Genomic DNA, 16,043 nt, shown 5'->3' on the forward strand with positions numbered 1-16,043 from the left:
AAATTCAACTCATCTACTGTATAAGTGTAGACAAAATGAACTCAATACAACTGTTTCTTTAGTAGTTTTTGAAAGCAAAGGTTTGAATCGAACAGTGTATCACCTGAACCAATACATATGCAAGTTAGTTTAAGTCAATACAGATTTATTTTGCATTGATCATTTAGCTTATCAATCAATTACTGTAGGTTCATATTTGTGAGAAATGTAGCCCTGACCCCTGTTCACCCAATCTGTTTGGTCCTATTAATGTCGTGTCCCCAGCAAATGTGTCCATGCAGGTTATGCTGTCTCTACCAATGTTGAGACCAAACCTACACTGTTGATATATACACACACTCGACATTTTGTAATTTATTATAATAAAAGTTTTTGGTTACTAGTTTTTTAATTACATAGACTATGTTAAATTGTTGAGACTTAATGGATTTCTAGTGAACTCAGAAGCAGTAATGAAAAGATGTAGTTTGACTCACGGTGTGTTGATGACAAGTCGATCCCACTGGCCTTTGATGTCTTCATCAGACGGTTGCTCGGTGATGTAAAGGCCATCAAACTCCAGCTTCCTGGCTATCTCCTTCTCTCGCTTGAACACCACTAAAGGTACCTAAAATTTAACCAATACATGTTACTCAAAGCAAACTACTTAGGGCTTGATTTTCTACAAGTTTAAATATGCAAATAATGTACGGCTGTAATCTTCATTGTATGGGAATTTTGCGTGTTTGACAAATGCGGTGCTGGGAGGAATAATGCCAATACATACAGGTGTCATACAGTCCACACAGCATTAACGTTTACACTTGTGTGGTGAAAAAAAAAAGTGAGAAACACCAAGATGTAAATGATCTTAGTGCTGATTTCTAGTCACAATAAGGCAAAACTGCTTTCAGTTCTTGCCTTTTTTGTGCCTGAACCAATTCAGCTCATTGTGTCATAAAGCAATTTGCAAGCTGCCCACCTTCAAACAATAATATCCCACCAAACACACGAGCGAGATAACAGTGTGGAATATGGCCAGGAAGCGCAGGGTTGGCAACATGTAGCCGGTGCTCTCTTGGAGAACAAATTCATCCATGTCAAAGAGTGTGTCCTCGTCATCATCTTCCCAGTTATTTTCATCATCTCCATCTCCCTCTTCCTCTGCAGTGACCTAAATTTTAAAATACTGCTGTAAGCTTGTCAATATTGACAATAATGTTCTTAAACTTTACTTTTTACTTCCATTGTTTAAATAGTAAACATGGTATAAAATCTGCTAGTATGGTGCCACCACAAATATATTGTTCAATTAATGATTCTCCTACAGTGTGAATCAAAAGTGCATGTGTACTTCAAGTAAGATTATCTTTCAGTTGCCATTGTGTTTACCTTGTAGAATAGCAGAATGAAGTTGATGGCGAAACACACAAACAGAGCCAGGAAACGTAGATTGTAGAAGTTGCGAGCCAGATAATTCTGTACAGATACAGTTGAATACAAACATAAGCGCCACTCAGACATGAACATATAAAACATTTGCATGTAATAGTTTGCAGTCTCATAAAGCACTCACATAAACTCTGGCAGTCAAGCTACTTTACTTGAAAATGTATTTTCTGATTTATCAAAGGCATAACTAGAATTTTACTTTTAAGATTGGTTATAAACTGGTTTAAAGGGCTATGGGGGAAAAACAAACACCATTTGACTTTAGGGATCAGATTATGTTCAAAAAGAGTTTAAAAATGCTTTTTTTTTTTCTTGTGAAGAGGAAGAAACCTCGACGGTATGCTTTAACGCTGCAACGATTAATTGATTAACTCAAGTAATTTGATTCGTTTAGTTAGTGACGACGTTTGTTTTGAAAGAGATGCATTTAGTTTTATTGATTTGGGTGGATAAACTGCCCTCTGGTGTCAACAGTGAATATGCCATAACTTGTCTAACATGGCTGAATCCAGCTGCTCCCTCTTAAGACCAACATAAGGTGTGTTATTGTTTGAGCAAATTTTTGTTTATTCATTTTTTATTTAGTTTAGAAGTATATTTAGTAGTTTTTTTGTGGGAAATACGTCTTTGAACGATTTAACAGCATTGTTAAAAATAAGTTAGCATTTGATAGCATTTAAGCTGGACTTTTGCTATGCAAATCAGCAAATTGTTCTTTTGCTGTACTTAGATCCTCATTTATTTTTTATATCTTTTGAGGCTAAGCTCAGGTATTTATATTTATATGCATTTAGTGCTCTTGTGAAATTAATAGTGCAATTCTACATAGTTTGAAGAAACACACATGATTTTTTTTTTTGTATTTGTAATTAATGCTGTTTTGAAAGTGTAATCTTAGCAAGCCAAAATAAATATAATTGCAAGCATAAACACTTGTTTGTTTTATATCTTAAAATGTATTCTGTAAATGTTCGTAATCCAATTACTCGATCATTCAAACTAATTGATAGATCGATAGCTGCAGCCCTAGTATGGTTTGAACTAGGGCTGCAGCTATCGAATATTTTAGTAATCGAGTAATCGACTGAAAATTCTATCGAGTAATCGGATAAAACAAATATATTTTTAGGTGAAGAGCAATTATAAATATACATGAGAAAACAAGACATTTCATCTAATCTTGAACCATTTTCAGTCAATCAATGTCTTTATTTTCGATGTATGTTGTTGAAAACAGCCAACAATTGCATCTCAGATGTAGCTAGAATAAAAAAAAAAAGACTAATTCACTGCTTTCACTCAAAAAACTTTTAGATCTTATTTAAAAAAAAATATATATATATATGTATATATATATATATTACCTAAAAATGCCGTTACGCTTGATAACACACATCACTTAAAAGTTAGGATTTTTTCCCACGTGTTTCAATTGAATTTCTCTTTGTGTCAAGCCATTTTTAAGTTCTAGTTAAGTTTTAAGTTAGTCTAAACTGTAAGTCCTGATAGGATTTTGAGTTTTTGCAGTGTTCAAAATAAATGTATGATACAGGCTGTATTGGAGCACATTAGAGACCAGTGCTACTTGGTGTTTTATCCAGCAATGACTACTGAGCTAAAATTGATAGTTAGCATGATTATGTTTTTATTTTACACCCTCATCACTCCACAATGCTATGTTATGTTAAAGCCTGTATGTAAGACACGTTAGCCACGCATCGACAGTGGTCATAATTAATTGAAACCTAGCCCTCCGCAGGGCTAACTTTACGTGAGCTAGTAGCGACAGTAACGTTAATCTTATTTATTAGCGTTTAGCGCTCTTTATTAGCGCTTAGCGCTCTACTGCTTTAAGATGGCGGCTGTTTAATAACGCTGCCCAGACGCGGCCGAGTCTGTCATTGCGCATCTAGTTCAACATACATGTGATCTTTATGAGACGCTCCAGACGCTAGCTGTTACCAACGTGGCGTCGTTTGTGGCGGCTGTCAGCTGCAGTAAGTTTTTTTTTTCCCTTCTTCCTCTCCGCACGTGACAGCGCGTTGTCCCGCATTAAAAGTAGTCCGAGCAAAACGTGATGCTTAGAGCTGTCAAAATAAGCGATTACTCGAGGTGAATAAAATTACTCGGATCAGTTTTTAAACTCGAGTTACTCGAGTTGCTCGAGTACTCGTTTCAGCTCTAGTTTGAACTTTGAGGCAACTCTGTCTTCTTAGGTCTTACCAGCATTTTGGTAAGGTAGACATCAAGCATGGAAAAAACATTGGACATGAAGGCAGGAGAAGCTTCTTTGGGCCGACTTGATTTTGCTTTGTGCTTCTCCTCCGTCGCTGGCTCCTTGGCTTCCTCTTTCTTTGGTTGGTCCTCCTTCTCCTGGTTCTCTGTGCTATACGTGTATTTTTTTGCAATATTCAGACACTATTTTGTACATTACACTTTGCCTCACATTTGGAAAACTCACTCTGCTTTCTCAGGTTCACTCTTAGGGGATTCATCAGCCTTGGTAGCAGCTTTCTGACTCACGGAAAAATATTTTCAGCAGAATTATTGCTAAATATATTTATAATCAAATGTCATTCAGTTCGCGTCAACAAACCTTGTGCTCCGAGACAGATGCCTCACTGTTGTGTTCAGAGACGTCACCCAGTCCATGCTCCACAAGTTTTCCGCCTTCCCTTTTGGGCATGTTTAGCATCTCCAACATAGTGTCAACCTCAGCTATGTCCGCCGCCGGAACCATGGTAGCGTCAGAACCTCCCGAAGACTCTATGATCTCTGATTTCTCTCCTTCAATGGCATCTCCATGGATGCCAAATTGAGTAGGATCAGGCATATTTCCAAGGATATCTGTCACTTTCATGTTCTTTGCACCTTCGACCAAGCCGCCGCCGAACATCGAACACCAGATGACGTGGAAAAGACCAAATATGAGGTTACTGATTCCTTTAAAGAAGCCAGTGAAGAGCATCCAGAAGAAGGAAAAGAAGCAAGTAATCATCTCCTTTATGCTCAGTTTCTTAAGTTTCCGGAGATTCTTGCGGATGTTTTTAACTGAAACAATTTGGCGTACGTGGTGTAACCTCTTCTTCATTGAGCGGCAAGCGGAAGTGAAAGCAGAGGTAGACTCTGAGGAGCCCTCTTCTTCAGCCAGTTCATCAAGGATGGTAAATACCTCCTCCTCTTCTTCCTCCTCCAGTTGTTCTACGGAATCTGGTTCTGATATCTGTGAGGCCAGTTGCATCTCAAAAATTGTGTCTTCACAGAAATTGACAAACATCTCCATCTTCTCACTCTCGCCTCCCTCATTGACCACGTCAAAGATGAATTGGCGTTTGGATTCTTTGACTTGCGGCTTCTCCCACTGCTCCCGGCTTGACTCACTGATTTCGAAATACACTCGCTCGATGCGTTTGGCGCTGCCGTTGATTTCGATACGGCCCAAGTAAGGCTCGAAGTAGCTAAGCACGCTCTCGGCCAGATCCAAGAAGGTGGCGAGTCTGGTGTCGTGCGGCATGTGCTCAGACAGGTTCGTCAGCAACACAGCCACATTAAAGCCGATGTCTTTCGCCGGTTCGTGGAATCGTTCCACGAACTCCTTGTAGTTAAACATGTCGTTCTCATCGGCTTCCGCACAAGACAGTAGGAATTCAATCTCCGACTGGCTGTACTGCTTTTGGCTCTCCATTGATTTCTGGAACTCCTTTTTTGAGATAACCCCTTTGCACTCGGGGTCGTACTCCTTGAAATTATCAGATGTTGTTAGGTCCTTCAACTTGAGGAACATATCAAAGAATTTCAGGATCATCTCAACGTTGTTGGACGACTCCACCAGTGTGTCTACCATCTGCTTCCCGATCATTCCATTCACAACGTTGCCTGGGACGATGACATCAATTTGCATAAAATGCACAACCCAATTATCAATTCAATCCTCAAAAAATGTTGAATCTGTTACCTTCTAGCAGAGACAGCAGCATGACAATCATGTCCTTTTGTAAATCCATTAGCTCTTTCAGTAGTTCAATCTGACTGGCATCCTACAGAGAAATTCAAAAACATTTCTCAAAAGTATTTCCAAACTAAAGAACATAGATTTTATATGAGCAAACCAGAAAAATAAAGTGCAGACTCGTTAGATTTAACATTAAGGGCACCGAACTACTTTTTTCACTGCACATGCCACAAGTACAGAGCAACAAAGGTCATTCCAGTTACAATATGCATCAAGAGAAGAGCTCATGGTCAGTCATAAGGATTTTAACCAAAAATATTTCTAAAACACAACGACAACGATAACGAAAATATTTCGTCAACGAACAATTTTTTTCATGATGGTGATGTAACGATGACGCACTGAACCCGTGTCTTGGGAGACTAAAACATAACGAGATGGATGCCAATTGTTGTCTGAGGACACGGGAAGAAAATTAGTTTCCGTCATAAATTCACAATGTGTGATATTTTCTTATTGTATGTGTAGTTATCATGCATTTTTGGTCGTGTCACTCATGTGACATGCTGCGCCTCCCCATCAACCCCCCCGCCTCACCCACAAGTTTACGCGCCGGCGGGTGAGTAAGCCTGTGCCATTCCAGGCTCCTTTTGTGAAACGTGTCAGGTGCTGCTTGGTAAGTTTTGCTTTCTTCTCTGGATATGCCATGTTGCTTTAGCCTTAAAAGGACTGTGCTGAGTGATCATCATGCACTGAACTAACTTGTAGCGTTAGCATAGCATTCGCATTAGCATTTAGCTAGGTGACTTGGTGTCTTTTTAAACTCTTGGAAAACATTTTACATCCAGTTCGTGGCTTCTAGGTGAGTGTAGTTAATTGCAAATAATGTGCTGTTTTCCTGCTGAGTGTGTATTATCATCATGAAAATGGTGATATCCTTTTAGACTACAGTTATGTTGTCGTCTGTCCTGTTCATTCGAAATTTTTGGAAACCTTTTATTTATTTATTTATAATTCATGGACTAAAAATTTTTAAGTTTACCGACAAAAACATTGAGAATTTTACACTAAAACTAGACGATGAAGAAAACATTTTGAAATGACTAAAATATGACTAAGACTAATAAGTATTTTCATCCAAAAGACTAAGACTTGGACGAAAATTAAAATGGCTGCCAAAAACAACACTGCACCAAACCTTATCTTTTCTTTGGCTATTTTTGACACTTTTCAACAAGAGAGGAATCATATAGTAAGTCCTTCTAAAAAAATTAGCATATTGTGATAAAGTTAATTATTTTCTGTAATGTATTGATAAACATTAGACTTTTATATATTTTAAATTCTTTACATACAACTGAAGTAGTTAAAGCCTTTTATTGTTTCAATATTGATGATTTTGGCAAAAAAGTCAAGAAAAACCATAAATCCCTATCTCAAACCTTCAATTAATTATATCAGCTATGCACTCAATACTTAGTCGGGAATCCTTTTGCAGAAATGACTGCTTCAATGCGGCGTGGCATGGAAGCAATCAGCCTGTGGCACTGCTGAGGTATCATGGAGGCCCAGGATGCTTCAATAGCGGCCTTAAGCTCATCCACAGTGTTGGGTCTGGTGTCTCAACTTCCTCTTCACAATATCCCAGAGATTCTCTATGGGGTTCAGGTCAGGAGAATTTGTAGGCCAATTGAACACAGTAATGCCATGGTCAATAAACCGTTTACCAGTAGTTTTGGCACTGTGAGCATGTGCCAGGTCGCGCTGAAAAATGAAATCTTCATCTCCATATAGCTTTTCAGCAGATGGACGCATGAAGTGCTCCAAAATCTCCAGATAGCGAGCTACATTGACCCTGCCCTTGATAAAATACAGTCGACCAACACCAGCAGCTGACATGGCACCCCAGACCATCACTGACTGTGGGTACTTGACACTGGACTTCAGGCATTTTGGCATTTCCTTCTCCCCAGTCTTCCTCCAAACTCTGGCACCTTGATTTCCGAATGACATGCAAAATTTGCTTTCATCTGAGAAAAGTACTTTGGACCACTGAGCAACAGTCCAGTGCTGCTTCTCTGTAGCCCAGGTCAGGTGCTTCTGCCACTGTTTCACACACGCCTGTGCACAGTAGCTCCGGATGATTCTACTCCAGACTCAGTCCACTGTTTCTGCAGGTCCCCCAAGGTCTGGAATCGGCCCTTCTGCACAATCTTTTTCAGGGTGCGGTCACTTTTTCTGGTTGTGCAGCGCGTCCTGCCACACTTTTTCCTTCCCAAGGACTTCCCACTGAGGTGCCTTGATACAGCACTCTAGGAACAGCCTATTCGCACAGAAATTTCTTTCTGTGTCTTAGCCAATGATGGCCCTCTGGACAGCAGTCATGTCGGCAGTCTTGCCCATGATTGCGGTTTTCAGTAATGAACCAGGCTGGGAGTTTTTAAAAGCCTCCGGAATCTTTCGCAGGGGTTTCGAGTTAATTCGTTGATTCAGATGATTAGGTTAGTGGCTTCTTTAGAGTACCTTTTCATGATATGCTAATGTTTTCATATAAGGATTTTTGTTTTTTCTTGACTTTTTTGCCAAAATCATTAATATTAAAACATTAAAAGGCTTAAACTACTTCAGTTGTGTGTAATGAATCTAAAATATATGAAAGTCTAATGTCTATCAGTACATTAGAGAAAATAATGAACTTTTATCACAATATGCTAATTTTTTTTGGAAGGACCAGTATAGCAATATTTTATAAGTGTATTCCACATTCAAACCAGTAAAAAAAAAAAATACAGTTGAGTACCTGAGAAAGTTTCATCTGCATGTTGGCAAAAACATGCAAAAAGCCCACAACTGCATCCCACAGTCTGCTGTGAGCAAGACTCTGCTGGTTCCCAATACATGGTCCCTGGAAGTGGCACATGACAAGTCACTTACCATTTCTCATTGTAGTCAAGGTGTACTTATTGCAGATTACGTTGCGTCATAATTTGTGACCTGGATATATTCAGTAAGTGAGTTAAATATCTGCTTGGCCACAGATAACGCTTGGGAAAAGTTAACTTTGCCAGTCTCATCAATGATGTCTTTGCCAGAATAGTACCAGTAGAAGTCACTTATCGATTCCTAAAAAGGAAGAGTATGTTACTGCAGGAAAGAAAATAAACAAATGCAATATTTTTTTAAACTATTATTATTATTGCTAAATGCTAAAGGAGATTCTTACACATGCATGTTTTTGCTTTTGTGCTCGAAACTCACCTGAAGGCGGAGCAAGTAGTCAACAGTGCTGATAATAATGTTGACCGTGGTTGTGTTTCCAGTTTGTGTTCTTAGGAAGTTCTGGAACTCTAATGAGACACAGTAAGTATTACATGTTTTCTTTGAAAAAAAAAAAAAAAAAAACACTCCATAGCTGCTAAATTCTACTCACCCCCATTGTGACCCTCACACAGAAGTTGTAAAAACCGGAACAGATCTTTTGTAAACTCATCATTCAGTAACACCTTGGAACCTTTTGAAAGAACATAATGTGTTGATAATTTATGCCACATACTGTTGTTAAAAACAACTTGAACATCATTCACTGAATATTTTCTTTGAAGCAATGCATACAAGGCAAGCAGCAGAGGTTACAGTTTAAAAATATAAATATATGTATCTTAGTTGCCTTTAGATTGCAGGTTTAAAACTGAATCCAAAGTAAATCTGTTTACATTAAGCTGGAACACTGCAACATTTAATTTTTTTTTATTTCTTATTTTTTAAACTTCATATTCAAATCAGATAAGGCAGCCAACAAGCTATGCTGTAATGTAAATTTAGACTTGCCACAAATAAATAAATATTAAAAAAAAAAAAAAAAAACATTCCGTAAAGTGGATAGTGAAATAGCCTTGGAGTCCAAAAGCAAGATCAAGCTTGTCCAGGCTAAGGAAAAGCACACACCCAGGTTTAACCACCATACAGTAGTTAAGTGCAATTAAACTGTTTGCAATATTAAATGACAGCAATGGGAATAGAAATAATACAAAGAATAAGTAATGGCATGTGAACTTCAATAATTTAGCATGCATTAGGTTAGTATGGAATGGTAAAGCGTTTTCTGGACATTCATTTTTAAAGCATATATGAAAGATGCGCTTAATTATTTACCCCGCTCTGTGTGGACTGCCATCGATGTTTTTATTTAATGAGAGGAAAGAGACAATACATGAAGACATATGTAAAGCAGAGGACAGTGAATTACAACACAAAGTATGAAGAACACATTTGAGGAACACAGACATGCAGTTAAGACTACATCTGGGTAATCTGTCAATGAAATAACGATAAATGAAATTGCTATCTTGACAGAGACAGAAGTTATTAACAGTGAATTGTTAAAGGAGAAGACTGAATAATACAAGATTGACATACTGTTTTTTTTTTGGACTATAAAACACGATTTTTATTTTTCAACAAATGGGGTTAATATTAAAAATAAAAATACTACAAAAAGAATTTAAATCCAACCATGACTCATTAGACAAGAGGTTGCTACGCTAACACTGATAATGCTAATAGCGTACCCCACGAATACAATTTTTAGGCCGCAAGGCTGCGTGACGTCACCATCGTAAACCGGAAGGGGATCAACAAAGAAGCGCGCTCGCATACAACCAATGCTAGTACTGCCTGTTTTCTCCCGGGAATCTTTCAAAAAAGAACATCCCGAGTAAACACTGCTGCTATGGAACTCGTAGAAACTACTCTAGACATTGCGACATATGAAGGAGGTTTTCTTCATAGATTTCCCGAAGCCAAAAACTCAGAAGAAAAAATGTGAACAATGGATCAACTTGTGCGGACCAGTTTACCAGTTTAACGCTAGCAAGTTGAAGCCATTCACCTTCATATGCAGTAAACTTTTTGTTGGGGGCCATGGTCCTACAGATGACATTGCTGATCCATTGCCTGCCCCGAAGAGGTAAGCCATTTTAAAATTTAACTTATTTTTTAGTATGGCGTTTTGCTGTGCTGCTTCTGCCTGACAATGAATGGCCTGGAAAAAAAAATAAAATGGTACCTGACTGGCACTGTTCTTACCTTTTCTGTTGTAAAGAATCAACTTTAGTAAGGGGAAAGTGTAAAAACAAAAATTGAATTAAGATTTTTTATTAATCAAAAAAACAAAAGTGTTCATTGGCTGTCACTGAGTACCATTTTCGATCGCTACACAAAAATAGCAATTTAATTACCCCCAAGAACGGTCAGAGACAACCAGGGGATATAATATATAAGAAAGACAGGGTATATGGTAGTAAAGGATAGCTTGTTGAAACAGGAGAATGTCATTGTCAGTAGCGTAAGGCAATGCACACGTGAAAAAAGTGTAGATAAAAAAGCTACCTCTGGATCAGGTCAGCTGTTTTCCCCTGTCTTTTTCAGCCCTCGACACTCAAGCCATCTTTTTAAATGAACATTTGTATGTTCTTCCACATCTTTACCAGTGAATTTGGCACCAAGGACATCATTTTCGGACAGACTTGGTAGGTTTAGCACAGTAAACATCTCGTTCGTACACTATTTACTTGCATCTAGCATGAGGGACAAACGCAAGGTTGACCCCCCCTAGCAACAGTTGCTAATGTCATGAATATAAATGAGCAAAGGTGACGTGTTACGTGTGGTATGCTACTCATCCCACACTTTGACTAAGAAACGGGAAGGCTCAGTCTGATTATTGATCCCATTACAGACAAACAGTTTAACGCTAGCAGTTCCCATCCATCCATTTTCTCCTGCTTATTCAAGGTCGGGTTGCCGGGGAAGCAGCTTCAGAAGGGAAGCCCACTGATTTGGAGGTGCTGATTCTCATCCCGACCGCTTCACACTCGGCTGCGAACCATTGCAGGTCACGGCTTGATGACGCCAACAACACTACATCAACTGCAAAAAGCAGAGATGCAATACTGAGGCCACCAAACCGGACCTCCTTAGCACCTCGGCTACGCCTAGACATTCTGTCCATAAAGGTGATGAACAGAACCCCTGACATACGGCGGCCCTGGCGGAGTCCAACTCCCACGGGAAATGGACCCAACTTACAACCGGCTACATGGACAAAACTTTGACACCGGTCATACAGGGACCGGACCCCCCTATTTTATTTATTTATTTAGATTTTTTACTTTGTTTTGATTGTAAAGAACAGATTGCCACTGTGGGCAAGAACAAAAGTACTATTAACCCAGAGTATACCAAATGCTATTATGGGGATTTTTTAGAGGAACTTTTCCACTTCAAGTTTAGAAGGCAAGGTGAAGACGATATGTTTTCTTCTACGGTATGTGAACGTAATAACCTTTTTTTTTTAACGGTTTCAGACAGCCTCAGAGAACACGAGAGCACCTTGTGGTGTCTGGCTCCCCAAGTGACAAGCCACTGCATATGAATGAAGAGGACGCAACTCAATGTGTTATTTTTTTTTTATTTGGTAAATAAAGATATTTTTAGTCAATCAAATATTCTGGGTAACATCTCCCTATGTAAATATCCCATATTAAGATATGGGCACCTGCGGCTTACAGTCAGCTGGGACGTGTACTAGTATATGGTTTTATTTATAAATTTTGGAATCTTCGGACAGTACAGTTTATAGCCAGGTGTCCTCAATAGTCTGCAAAATTTCCGTGATTTGATGTAAAAACATCATGTGAACCATGTCTGTGTTATAAGTTGGAAAGCGAATACATCTTTTGGGAGATGAAATAACTGAATTTCAAGATCTAATTAAATCTTGTAAGACTGCATTAACCTCACAATATTTACTATATCTCTTACTGGATCATAGCACAAACTCATGTAAAGGAAACCATATTAAGAACTGATTAATTAAAACATTTCAATTGACACATTTATCAGGACTTACTCGAGCCTTCTTCTGTCACCATGCCAAGTCCTTCTGCCTTATTCTGCCTCTCAAATGCATTCAAGTCCAGGACACTAGCAGAAATTCGCGTTATATAATCACTACTACAGAGTATTTTATACTGTATATTTTTTCCATGGCATTAATAATAAAACACAGCTATACCTGCACGACTGCATCAGTCCTGAAAGGCTTTTGAAAAAGCCTGCATCTCTTTTCTCTTTCAAGTAATCCAGCATTTTCTGAGGGAAAGGTCAAAAGTAATCCAGTTAAAGCAAGAATGCTACTCATAAAATATTTATGTCAACACACATACACACTCACTTGCTGAACTTGAACATTGCCTCCATTTAAGATGGAAATGCCAAGTTTAAGGGTGCATGTCACCATGGGGCCCAGATGCCCTGGTGAAAGGTAAAATGTTGATTTTGTTAAGATATAAAACTCAAAAATGTTTTTTTTTTTAAAGAAACAGCCTGCATTGCTTACCTTTGCTGGCACTAATCATCTGCAATACCATCTCAGCCGCCCCACGAGCATGCAGCCTTGCCTGCTGATACAAGGTCTTCTGCTTTTCCATCTCCTTTTCCTGATGGCCAGTGTACAGGCATTGTTGGCAAAATTAGTAAATGCTATTGCCATATTTTTCCCAACCTTTTACTGAGGCGTGGCACACACAGATGAGGAAAAAACTCAAAAGTACTACACAGTAATTAATATACATTGACATTTTGTTTGTTTTCCAATGAATTGAAATGGGATAATTCCAAGGTCATAGGTTTGCATAGGGATGGTAGGGGCATAACACTACCAACTTTTTAGAATGCTCAAATTATCCCCACTGTTGGGTCTAAACTTACTATTGTACTAAGAAAATAATAAAGGACCTTAGGGAGGGCGGAGAGAGAATCAGACTTGAGACGAAGATAAAGCTTTTACGCTAACGGCCGTCAGGAGAAAGGTTGATGCGGAGCATGTGGCTCACAACAAGCTTATCTAACCTAACCCCTGAGGAGCGCAGCCTTTTATTGAGAACAGAAACATTATGGTGACGTCTACTGAAAACAAACATTTTGGTGACGTCTACTGAAAAAGGAAACATTATGGTGATGTCTACTGAAAACAGAAACATTATGGTGACTTCTACTGAAAAAGGAAACATTATGACTCTTTTCATTGTGTAAGCACTAAAGCACAAGCGAATAGACTGTTACATGAGAAAACAATCATAACACCTAGTTTTAAATACACATAATTGGTTTAAATACTGTTAATGTGCAAAAGCATTAAAGCACATCTTACACCCACCAACTTTTAAGCAACCTGATTTGCATTTTATAATGAGTTCAGTTATATAGGTCATTTACATGGTCTTCCCATATGTTCTAAGGATAGAATAAACCCTACCATTATTAAGTGAATTATTTGCATAATGTTCAGACTTACATTTATCCCTTTTCACTTGCTGAATGTGCCGGTCCATTTTTTCCCCCCAAACGCCCCCACCCCCCATGCACGCACACTCACTTGAAGAGGAGTTTTATTGGCCTGCAGCAGCCACTATAAGTAATGTAAAAAGACGTCAATATTGTGGAGGTGGGGGAAACACCATTAATTTTGCTACTGAAAGTCTGACCTGCATCAGAGTTATCATAACATTAAAATGTGAACTTTGTAACCTGCAAAACTACTGCAGTCAGACCAGCCTCCACAAGGAACAATGAAGTCAAGCTAGCCGTCCCTCATTTGGATCATTATTTGCATTATGTGCATTACGGTAACGCAACGCGGTGGCTTCAGAATGCAAATCCCTTTTATTTAAAAAAATAAATAAATAAATAAACAGGGAGCACTCCAAAATCAAATTTATTTCTATAGCCCTTTACAAAAACCCGAAAGGTCCACAATGGGCTTTACAACAACAACATAGTTGATAATAAATAAAAGGCAGGAACGTATAGAATGGGTCCACTTCAGGGGGACACTAACATTAACATGACCATGAACGGACATGAAAAACAAAAACTGAAATGAAATCACTCATCAGAATTTCATGAGAGTACTATTGTTGGAGTCTTGCGGTAGTCTGGTGTGCCTCAGATGTAGATCGGTCCTTGGATATCTCAAATTTTTTTCATTAGTTTTTTTCCCAAATCACTTTTATATTACAATACTTTAGTTTGAGTCTAGGGTTGTTCCGGTGTCCCTCATAAGTGGACCCATGTTTGAATACTTCCCCATTTTTTAAATAAAGGGACTCCGATCATGTTTTTTTGCTCCCGATCCGATCCCGATCGTTTTAGTTTGAGTATCTACCGATCCCGATATTTCCCGATCCGAGTGCTTTTTTTTGCTCCCGATTCAATTCCAATCATTCCCGATAATTTTTCCCGATCATATACATTTTGGCAATGCATTAAGAAAAAAATGAATAAAACTAATATATAGTTTTATATAGAATATATACATTCAACATACAGTACATAAGTACTGTATTTCTTTATTATGTCAATAAATCCTCAAGATGGCATTTACATTATTAACATTCTTTCTCTGAGAGGGATCCACGGATAGAAAGACTTGTAATTCTTAAAGGATAATGTGACTTTGTATATTGTGATTAAATATTGCCATCTAGTGGATTTTTATGAGCTGTCAGTAAATGATACTGCAGCCATTTAACTTCTGCCCAAATGCATGATGGGAAGTGCAACCATGACTGTGTGTAATGGTACCAATTGATATATCTTCTCAGCGTTGGGAAATAAACTAGGGTGTTAAGAAAAAGATCAATTACAATTTTATTCCCCACATTGCATCCCATGATATTTCTAATTGTTGAGAGAGAGATTGTAAGGCTTTAGCCAAATAAATAAAAGCTTCAAAGGCTGCCAAAATTCTCTCTCCTCATTTTATGATGCCTTATAGCTCTATGTATACATAATACGATGCCTTTATAGATTGAACGCGACAATGCGTGATTAGGTAGTGCAGCGCATGCGTAAATTGCGGTAAAAATTTAATGTTATTACCGCCGTTGACGCGATAAATTTGACAGCCCTACTTTAAGCCAAAACTAAAGACTCTGGATGAGTGTAAGACATTTTGTCTGTAACGTTAAATACAATTAGAAAATGATTTAATTAAAAAATATATATCTTTATATTAAAAAAGGCATGTCCGATATTTTTTGCCGATTCCGATACTTTGAAAATGACGTGATCGGACCCGATCGATCGGCATCTTTAGTTTTTTTTTTTTTTTTTTAAACAAAGGTTTGAATCGAATGTTGTATCACCTGAACCAATACACATGAAAGTAAAAGTCAATACAGATTTATTTTCCATTGATCATTTAGACTATCAATTAATTGGGTTCATATGAGTGAGAAATGTAGCCCTCACCCCTACTCAATGTACATGCAGTTTATGCTGTTATATCCAATGTTGAGACCAAACTTAGGCCCTTGGATAATTCCCACATTTTTCACAACACACTAATGTGCCACTACACACTGAGTTACGGCATGCCAACCTCAAACGTTTTCTCTTTCTCTTCTTCATCTTCTTCTTCCTCATCCTCTGCACAGCTCTATGAATACAAAAAAGTACACTCAAAGCCTTCAATATTTCCTTTACAGAAAAAAAAAAAAAAAAAGAACATAAGAGGCTGACCTTTGCCATCATGTCAGCATATGCGATGTACAAAGGATCTTCTTCTAAGTGACTGAAAGAAAAAAAGTACAGGTAA

At 38.2% G+C, this 16,043-nt stretch overlaps 1 protein-coding gene across 5 annotated transcripts in view; it reads right to left on the minus strand.

The window, feature by feature from the left end:
• The window catches only part of ryr3 (ryanodine receptor 3), a 200,600-nt gene that overhangs the window by 18,911 nt on the left and 165,646 nt on the right, over positions 1–16,043 (minus strand). For 3 of the 5 annotated variants that reach the window (XM_057823386.1, XM_057823389.1, XM_057823385.1), the window contains 18 exons: positions 15,968–16,019; positions 15,828–15,884; positions 12,783–12,882; positions 12,618–12,697; positions 12,459–12,535; positions 12,294–12,367; positions 9,536–9,550; positions 8,814–8,894; positions 8,642–8,730; positions 8,378–8,506; positions 8,184–8,288; positions 5,387–5,468; positions 4,028–5,307; positions 3,893–3,945; positions 3,655–3,817; positions 1,372–1,458; positions 962–1,153; positions 477–607 (listed from right to left, as the gene is read on the minus strand). In XM_057823386.1, coding sequence (XP_057679369.1) covers positions 477–607; positions 962–1,153; positions 1,372–1,458; positions 3,655–3,817; positions 3,893–3,945; positions 4,028–5,307; positions 5,387–5,468; positions 8,184–8,288; positions 8,378–8,506; positions 8,642–8,730; positions 8,814–8,894; positions 9,536–9,550; positions 12,294–12,367; positions 12,459–12,535; positions 12,618–12,697; positions 12,783–12,882; positions 15,828–15,884; positions 15,968–16,019 — 2,847 coding nt within the window. The remainder of the gene's footprint in view (positions 1–476; positions 608–961; positions 1,154–1,371; positions 1,459–3,654; positions 3,818–3,892; positions 3,946–4,027; positions 5,308–5,386; positions 5,469–8,183; positions 8,289–8,377; positions 8,507–8,641; positions 8,731–8,813; positions 8,895–9,535; positions 9,551–12,293; positions 12,368–12,458; positions 12,536–12,617; positions 12,698–12,782; positions 12,883–15,827; positions 15,885–15,967; positions 16,020–16,043) is intronic. The other 2 variants (XM_057823390.1, XM_057823388.1) reach the window with 1 other exon arrangement.

The sequence above is a fragment of the Corythoichthys intestinalis genome, chromosome 19, assembly GCF_030265065.1.
Source record: "Corythoichthys intestinalis isolate RoL2023-P3 chromosome 19, ASM3026506v1, whole genome shotgun sequence".
Classification (NCBI taxonomy): domain Eukaryota; kingdom Metazoa; phylum Chordata; class Actinopteri; order Syngnathiformes; family Syngnathidae; genus Corythoichthys; species Corythoichthys intestinalis.